At 44.0% G+C, this 9827-nt stretch overlaps 1 protein-coding gene across 1 annotated transcript; it reads left to right on the forward strand.

Moving 5' to 3' along the window:
- Positions 1-6389: 6389 nt before the first annotated feature.
- LOC146341419 (olfactory receptor 6B1-like) lies at positions 6390-7340 on the forward strand. Its single transcript, XM_084807437.1, has one exon. It carries the CDS (start codon positions 6390-6392, stop codon positions 7338-7340), a length of 951 nt encoding a protein of 316 aa, XP_084663563.1.
- The last annotated feature ends 2487 nt before the right edge of the window (positions 7341-9827 follow it).

A 9827-nucleotide genomic window follows, 5' to 3' on the forward strand; every position in this document is an offset into this window, starting at 1 on the left:
TCAAGAGGCGCAGCCAGTTGCCAAAGGTGATGGAGCTGCGTTTGAGCGTGGGCACCCACAACTGAGAGCACCCTGTCACGGGAGGCGCCAAACAGGCAGTCACCGCTGTTACGCAATTTTATTAATTAAATATTTAATAATCGTAATTTAATGAATTTTTATTTTTATTATTATTATTATTAATATTATTATTTATTTAATTAAAGCTTTCTTTTCATACAAACATAGGAAGCTGCCTTATACTGAGTCAGACCCTGGGTCCATCTAGCACAGAATTGTTGACACTGACTGGCAGCAGCAGATCTCCAAAGTTTCAGGCAGGATTCTTTCGTAGCCCTACCTGGAGACGCTGGGGATTAAACCTGGGGCCTTCCGCATGCCAAGCATGTGCTCTACCACTGAGCCGCAGCTCCTCCTATTTTTTTTTTATTATTATTATTATTATTTATTTATTTATTTATTTATTTATTTATTTTGGGGGTGGGAGGGGGAGACGTCCCAAGCCCATGGGAGCCAACCAATCGGGCTGTGATATACATGCCCCGACTCGGCTCAGCAGCCAGGCGCCCCTCCAACAGGCAGGCTCGGCTGACCAGTGGGGGGGGCAGTCAGACCGTCGCTTGGAGCGCTGCCGCTGGCAAACACCGGTGCCGCGCTCACCCGCCCGCTGACACCCCCCGCCGGGAGCAACACCTCAGGGAGGCCGGCAAGGCGATGAGGAAGAGGCCGGCAAGGCCAGCGGCCGGGTAGACAGGCAGGCAGGTGGGCCGTGAGCTGGCCCGGTGGCCGGCAGGCCCGTCAGGCAAGCGGGCGGGCGTGCAGGCAGGGTGAGCGAGTGAGCGAGCGGGCGGGCGGGCTGGAGGGTTGAGCGAGCGCATGGGTGTGCGGGCAGGGCGAGCGAGCGGGCAGGCAGGCGATCGAGCGGGTGGGCAGGTTGAGTGAGCGCGCGGGCGGGCGGGCAAGTGGGCAGGAGAGCGAGTACACGAGGAGACCGAGCGAAGGAGGGAGGGAGGCGAACAATATCACCAAGCGAAGATTTTGGCGTGCAGAAGCACGCTGGGTCCAGGCGGCTGGAACGAGGATGAGGACGAAGCCGTTCTCCAGCAGGCCAAAGTCCCTCGTCGTGACCGAGAAGAAAGGAGGGGGCGGGCGCACTGCAGCCTCAAGAGCCGGGGCCCTCAGCGTGCGCGACGACACCGGTCTCCAGCAGGCCGGTGTCCTTCGTCGTTTCTGGCGGAGCTGTAGTTCTCTCTAGCTGCGTTGAGCCAGAGAGCTGAGTTTGAGAAGGGGGCTGAGTTTAAGGCAACTCAGCCTGCCCCTCCTTGCATGGTGGTGCCACTGGGGTGCACCAATCAAAGGCCCCTGCGTCATGTCACCCCACCCGCCCGCAACGGCCCCCCCCTTTTAGCCAGACAAGCTGGCGCCGGGTGAGGGCATACCTGGTTCCAGTTGGTGGTGGGGGAAGGCGATCTGTCCCTCCCCCCGGAATCCTCCCCCACTGGCTCCACTCTGTGGCAAGGCCGTGGAGTTGCCAGCCAGGGCTGGCTGCCGCCAGACTTCCGGCCGCTGCTGGGCTGCTGCGGCCGCAAATGGCGGCCGTCATAGCGGCTGCCATTTGCGTCCTTGCATTAAACCATGATAGGCTACATAAGCAGATAGGGGAGTTCATTCCCAGCCCTAATAAATTGATATATATATTCAACGCCTGATCCTAGCCAATCAGGGAGTATATAAAAACATTAGAGCAGATCATGTTAAGTGAAATTGCAATAAGGAGTAGTAGATAAGCACATGGATATAAAATTAAGAGGAGCCTCATACTAAGATCCTACTGGGTGAAGCTTGACTGAAAGATGTGAGTTTGTGCATGTAGTTGTATTCAGTGGACCTTTGTACTCACATATTTTGAAAAGTATTGTTATAATCCAACTTAGGGACTCTGGACATGATTACAAAGAACCAAATCTTCCAAACTATTTACAAAATATGTTCAGGGGAGTACATGTCTTCCCTTGACAAAATACAAAATGGCATCATATCTCCTGTAATGATGATATTAATCACTTTGTATCTTGCTTCTGCAATAAGAATGGTTGTCTCCATACCATCTTACCCAAGTTAGGCTAAACTGGATAAATTAACACCCAGGGAACAATTTTGAGCAAAACTAAACTATTAGTTCACTTACAACATTGCTTGTTGCCTTTAACCCTCTCTTCCCCTTTCCAAAACCTTGTGGGATTTGGGAACTGACTGCCAAAATCATTAATTACACATCAACCAACACAAGCACTCATGAGTGAATTTTCAAAAGGCCAAGGGACTTTTCTAGAAGAAAATAAGTGTCACCCACCGCATAACCTCTGAAGAACATGAACAGCAAGCTAATTATTATAACTATGCCATAGGCAGTACAAAGGTGTTGCATATTTTTAGATGTATTGACAGAGTTTCAAACCATGACTATCTAAAGATGAGATATCAGAAACAGCCATGCTCCATCCTCAGTTATTGATCCACTTAAAGCAAACGTGAGTTGAGAATTCATCAGAGCTTCTCTGTTCAGTGATGCTATAGCTGAATACATAAATGTTCATATATCTCTTCTCTCTTGCTAGCCGGTACCATTCATACATGATTATAAATGCAAGATGTTATTGTTGTGAATATCAGTGGGTAGTAAAAGTAATTGTTTCAGTTTAGACAATGGGAAACAGATCTAACTTCACTCTTATGTCTTTCTAATAATTTCCCCTCATTTTTGCACTGATGGTATTTGTATCCGATTATTTGTACTTGTGTACAAGTTGCAGGTTATGCTCAAAATCCTACAAGCTAGGCTTCAGCAGCATGTGAACCGAGAACTACCGGAAGTACAAGCGGGGTTTCGAAGAGGCAGAGGAACTAGAGATCAAATCGCCAACATTCGCTGGATCATGGAGAAAGCAAGAGAATTCCAGAAAAACATCTATTTCTGCTTTATTGACTATGCTAAAGCCTTTGATTGTGTGGATCACAACAAACTGTGGCAAATTCTTAAAGTGATGGGAGTACCAGACCACCTTACCTGTCTCCTAAGAAACCTGTATGAGGGTCAAGAAGCAATAGTAAGAACCAGACATGGAACAACCAATTGGTTCAAAATTGGGAAAGGAGTACGACAAGGCTGTATTGTCGCCCTGCTTATTTAATTTATATGCAGAGTACATCATGACAAACTCTGGGCTGGATAAATCACAGGTCGGAATTAAGGTTGCCGGGAGAATTATCAACAACCTCAGATACGCAGATGATACCACCCTAATGGCAGAAAGTGAAGAGGATCTCAAGAGCCTCTTGTTGAGGGTGAAAGAGGAGAGTGCAAAAGCTGGTTTGAAACTCAACATTAAAAAAACGAAGATCATGGCATCTGGCCCCATCACTTCCTGGCATATAGAAGGGGAAGAAATAGAAGCTGTGACAGATTTTACTTTCTTGGGCTCCAAGATCACTGCAGATGGTGTCTGTAGCCATGAAATTAAAAGACGCTTGCTCCTTGGGAGGAAAGCTATGGCACACCTAGACAGCATAGTAAGAAGCAGAGACATCACCTTGCCGACAAAGGTTCGTATAATCAGAGCTATGGTTTTCCCAGTAGTAATGTATGGCTGTGAGAGCTGGACTATAAGGAAGGCTGAGTGCCAAAGAATTGATGCTTTCGAACTGTGGTGCTGGAGAAGACTGTTACGAGTCCCCTGGACTGCAAGGAGGTCAAATCAGTCCATCCCAAAGGAAATCAACTGTGACTGCTCATTGGAAGGACAGATACTGAAACTGAAGCTCAAATATTTTGGCCACCTAATGTGAAGAGAAAACTCCCTGGAAAAGACCCTGATGCTGGGAAAGATTGAAGGCAAAAGGAGAAGGGGACAGCAGAGGATGAGATGGCTAGATAGCATCACCGATGCAATGAATATGAACTTGAGCACACTCTGGGAGAGAGCAGAGGACCGGAAGGCCTGGCGTACTATGGTCCATGGGGTCATGAAGAGTCAGACACAACTTAACGACTGAACAACAACAACAAATAAGTTGCAGGACAGGGGGACAGGGCAGGGAGAAACAGCCATTTAAAAAAGAAGTATTTTTGCCAAACAATAATTATTGGAAGAAAAGGAATTTTCAAGGACGTAGCAATGTTTCAATGAATGATGGTTGAATCTGCCTTTTCCTGAACAGTGTGACTTTTAAACAGTAGTCCCATTCCATTTCTAAATACATTTAAAATGTTGAAAGCAGTGCTGCAACATTGGAGAGAAGGAAAATCCAGTGGAATCTAAGTTCTGATCCACACATTCATCCAGGAGGTGCAGATTGGGTGATATTCTATAGGAATTTGCAATGACGTCTAAATCAAAGCGTCCCTAAATACTATATGTTGCTATTATCCAGACATGATGTGTAAATGGTCCTTAAATTATTGCAATAGAATCACTGGTTTGGGGTTGCATAAGGTAGAGGGACCCTCCTTTGCTCCATGGGAAGTAGCAGAAAGAGAGGCCATGTAAACCAACTTGGGCTAAACTTTTAATATGTAGTATGCAGCTTTAAAAAGAAAAAATAACTGCAACTTGAGGGGGGGATCTTACTGGGAAGGCAAGGTACACTGAGGGGAGGTGTATCCCCCACACACACCAAAACCAGAAAAATAACAATTCCATGGCTAGGAATCTTGCAGGGCGGGGGACCCCACTGGTACCAATGGGAATGTTTTTTAAGGCTCCTAGCCATGTGGGTGCAAGAGGATTTTTGTTCTAATCAAGGTGAGGGAGGAAAGAGTGCATCACCATGCACTCACTGCCCTTCCAGAAACATACTGCAGTTGAGATAGCGAAGGGAGCACAGAATGAAAGGATTACGCCCACCCCACCCTGCACTGCTACTTCAAAATTGAAGCCCATGTTAGTTTCTCATTTTTTTTTATTGAAAATATTAGTAGATAAGTTCAAGGATCACCCATTTATTTTCTGATTTGGCCTTTAGTTTTTTCCAGTGAAGCATCAACAGCTAGCAGGAATACCTCATTAAGCATTGCTATTTTCATTTCTTTTTTCTTATGAAAAATTGTCTGCACAAATACAAAAGTGAAACATGCACCTTAAATTGTTTGTAAAGATGACATGACATCCAAAAATGCTGCAGACCTAGTTCCAGCAGCATGTCAAAGGAGGCATTGGACCTGTGATTCCTAGACAAGAGATCATGATGCCATATATCAAATGTCTTTGAATGGGCCTATCCTCAGTGCAAGGAGGTAGACTGATGACAGTGCACTAATTCTGCCAAACTCACCCTGACTTCCACGTATTGGACAGAAAACAGGGAAACGTTACCTACAAATGTTACTCGTAAACAGGCATATCTTTCTGAATTTATATACACCCAAACTTGTGGATCTTAGAGGTGGTCCTGGCAGCACCCTAACTTTAGGGGTGAGGCTAGCAAATGCTGTCTTTTTTCCACATGTGTTGCGGTGTGTATGTGTGGGGTAGGGGGATGACTTGTGAATATTCTGAAATTTAAGGGTAATTTCTAAAACAGGTGTTGGTGTAACATGGTGGTTCGCTATTCAAACTGAGAGTTAAAAAAAAACAACTAATGGGGTATATGCAAGCTCTTTGTAAACGCTTAAGAAGTCTTAGGATCTGACCAAGGTCTTAGATCACTCTTAGATGATTATTTCACATTATAACTTAAATCATATTTTCAACTATAAAACAATGTGTTTGATCCAAACTTAGTCATACTTAGAGTAGACCCATTTAAATCAATAGGACTTCAGTTAATGTGAATATTCTAGTTACTGTCTCCTGTGCCTTTGTTCAAACCATGAGAATAGACTAGGTTTGTTGTTTTCTTGTTTGTTTGTTTGTTTTTAAGTAGCACTGTATTTGTAGGGTTTCACATAGTTCCCCCCTTAGCTCCCCAGACCCCTTCCATGTCCATAAATAAGAAAGTATCAGGACATTCAGTTGGCTTAAATGTCAACATGAAATAGATTTTTTTTAATAGCTTTGATGTTAAATGATTGCCCACACTGAATAGCATATACAATTTGTATATATAATTTTAAAATGGTATAAGTGTTAGTATTTTATTGCTAATGCCTAGAAGAACTATTAATCAAGTTTGAAAATGTATGGAGGCACTCCATGCAGTTAAATGAGAGATTTAAACATGTGCTTAAATCTGTTCTAGTGCTATCAGTGGGACTTTGAGTTGCTTAATATTGGTGAATTATTCCCTATATGTATGCTCTCTATTTTCCCCCTTTATGCTGTAAACTTTACTTATTTCATGTTTCACCATTGTATTCCATAGGTCTAAGATTCCATCACTGGTTTTTGTAAATGAAGTCTGTTTTGGAGATGGAGAACCAAACCATCATCTCTGAGTTTATCCTTCTGGGATTTCCCACTAGGCTAGAGATCCAGTTCTTTCTTTTTGTGACCTTCTTCCTAACCTACATACTAACTGTCTTGGAGAATCTCATAATTATCTCAGTAGTAAAAGGTAATCGGAACCTTCATAAGCCCATGTATTTCTTCTTGGGAAATTTGTCCTTCTTGGAAATCTGGTATATCAGTGTCACACTTCCAAAATTGCTGGTGGACTACTGGGCAGAAAGCAAAACCATCTCCTTCCAAAACTGCATGGCACAGCTCTATTTCTTCATCTCCCTTATGTGTACTGAGTGTGTCCTCCTAGCTGTCATGGCATATGATCGATATGTAGCCATATGCAACCCACTTCGCTATCCACTTATCATGACCCATAGATTATGCTTCCAGCTAGGTGTTCTCTCCTGGTTTTGTGGCTTCTCTATCTCCTTTGTCAAGGTCAGCTTCATCTCTAGACTGAGCTTTTGTGGCCCTGGAATCATTAATCATTTTTTCTGTGATATCTCCCCAGTACTCAACCTCTCATGCACTGACATGTCAGCAGCTGAGATGGTAGATTTCGTCTTGGCCTTGGTTATTCTCCTGGTCCCACTCTCTGTCACAATTTTGTCCTACCTATTCATCATCAATTCCATTTTTCACATCCCCACAGCCAAAGGAAAGAAAAAAGCCTTCTCAACCTGTGCCTCACATCTCACTGTGGTCACCATCTTCTTCTCAACAACAGTCTTCATGTATGCCCGGCCTAGAAAAATTCACCCCTTTAACCTCAACAAAATAGTATCCATCTTCTATGCTGTAGTCACTCCAGCTCTCAATCCTCTCATCTATTGCTTGAGAAATAAAGAAGTGAAGGAGGCATTGAGGAGAAATGTTGCCAGGAAATGCCCAGTTGGATAAGATTGGAGACTGGATAACTCAAGGTGACTGAAGGCATAAAGTATCTTGTCCATACTCAATGTCCTTGCAATGTAGTTTTCATGTCCTCATGCTGCTACCAATAACCCTTAATAATATGTATTCAGTATATATTCTGTTTAATGCTATGCAAATGAATAATAGCTACTAACACAAGAAGTCGTTGTTGTACCACTGGAGATCAGTGCCTGGATACACCTACAACTTGCAGGTGTCATTATACATTACTCAAAAAGTGTCTTAATTATGCAGTCATCACTCATTTATATAGCCTATTTCAAGCATTCACAGTGCTTTCCTTCCACAGATACCACCACCACTTGCATTTCTCCAAATGTAACACAGATGTTCTTACTGTTGCTTCCTCTTTTTGCAACAGAGCCTTTTGCATCAGAGGAAGCACTGGTAATATCTTCTGTAGGAATGGTGCGGGCACCCAATTCTGTCCGGGAATCCAGTGGAAACCCCCCCCCCGCCTGCACTCCCAAGCCCTGCTTTTTGAGCCCCTGCCCCTACTTCCCCCTGCCCATGCTCAGTGAGTGGCCTGCACTCACCCTGGCAGCCTTGTCAAGCTCCATTGTCACCATTTAAAAAAAAATAAAGTGGCATTTGCAAAAAAATATGCATATCTTCATATGTGTGAAAATGCACATTTTTGCAAATGTGCATACTTGCAGATGTGGAAATGTGCATTTTGAGAATGTGCATATTTTTCTATGCGCAAAATGCACATTTTTGTGACCTCCATTTCATTTTTTCAAAAAATGGTGACCGTGGAGCTCTAGGAGTTCGCTGGGGGGAGAGCGAGCTGCTCGCCAAGCTGGGGGGAGAGCGAGCTGCTCACCGAGCACGGGAGGGGATTGGTTTGCACATCCCTAATTTTCTGTGTTACCTCTGGAGAAAGACGACAAGTGGCTCCCGTGGAAGGAAAGTTCCTTCTGAAACAAGTTCAGCCCAATAAAGGTTTTTTCTAGGCACCTGAGAACTCTTTCTTTCCTTTTTTGTGGCATTACTGTTGACTTCCCCCTTGTTTTTTTTTCACTGTTATTATCCACATGCTGTAGATATGGGGCAGAGTCTATATGAGAATAGCGGCTTGTCTAAGGCCATCTGCAGCAAGGGTGGGGAAGGTGTGGGCCTCCAGATGTTGTTAGATTCCAACTCCCATCAGCCACAACCAGCATGGCCAGTGATCAGGGATGGAAGTTGGAGTCCAATGCCGTGTGGAGGAGCCACAGGTTTCTCCACTCTTGATCTGAAGATCTCATCATGGTGAGATGAGAGATGAACTGGGGACTTTTGTTGCCTTTGCTTGGTTCAGTGAAATAAAGATTTGAGATGGCTCTATGCAAATGAAAGGGCAACCAATGCAAAGTTAGGGCAAGAGAGACCCAGTTCTCCAGGCCCACATCTGACCCTCCAGACCAACCTTGTGATCACCCTGTCATCATTATTACCATAGTGGCAGCCACTGAAGGGGATTAGCAGAGCCAAGTGAGTGGGGTGGGTGGCTTTGCAGTGTCTTCTGATCTTACTAGAAGGGATTCCAGAGCTTTGTCCAAGAACCTCAAGATCTGAGAGTGGGATCTCCTTGGGTAAGGAGTGGAGAAGTCCACAAATCCTGATTTATAAAAGGGTGAATTATTCTAAGTGTTTTTGGAAAATTCTAAGAAAACACTTGGCCTTTTTTTCATTCTTCTTAAGTTTGATGGAGACCCAGTCTGAAGCAGTTCGTCCACGGTTGTTGATGTTGTTGTTAATTCCCACACACACACCACCCTTCAATTTTTCTGTGTGCAGTGCAATCCTATAAATGTCTACTTAGAGGTAAGTCCCTTTGTTTTTAGTGGGGCTTAGTCCCTAGTACTGCACAGGATTGCAGCTTTATAGAACATAATATACCAGTTCTATCCTTATAGGATATAATACACAATTCCCACTGCATTCCCTCCTTGTCTTTCTCTGCACTTTCCAAAATATACCATGTTGCAAGCAGAGAGAGACTATAGCAGCCAAGATATCTGTCTAAGGCTCTTCTTAAGCTTCTATCAGCCCACCTACCCACCCACTATCACCCTATTCAGAGATGCCAGGTTTTGGGGAGGAGGGGGGATTTCAACCTATTATTGGGGAGATAATTTTTTCATAAATTTAGCAGCAGTCACAAAAACTTTTTCTTTCTTTTTTTCTGGTGTGTGTGCGTGTGCGCACGCGCTTAAGTTACTGTTGTTAGTGCCTTGTGCGGTGATGACAATATAAATAAATAAGCAAGTTAAGGTCACTGTCCTATGCAGGTTTAGAAAGAAAAAAAGTCCTACAACTCCAGACTTTTTTTGGGGGGTCGGGGTCCTAAACATGCATAGGATTACACCCTAAGATGAATAAAGATGTCAGAAGTATTTATGTCAAACATTCTTTTTAGAGATTTGCTAGCATGATTTTCTAAGTGTCAGCATTTACTGATAAATG

Source organism: Heloderma suspectum, chromosome 6 (assembly GCF_057233095.1).
Source record: "Heloderma suspectum isolate Gila_16-S chromosome 6, 16-S_ref, whole genome shotgun sequence".
Taxonomy (NCBI): domain Eukaryota; kingdom Metazoa; phylum Chordata; class Lepidosauria; order Squamata; family Helodermatidae; genus Heloderma; species Heloderma suspectum.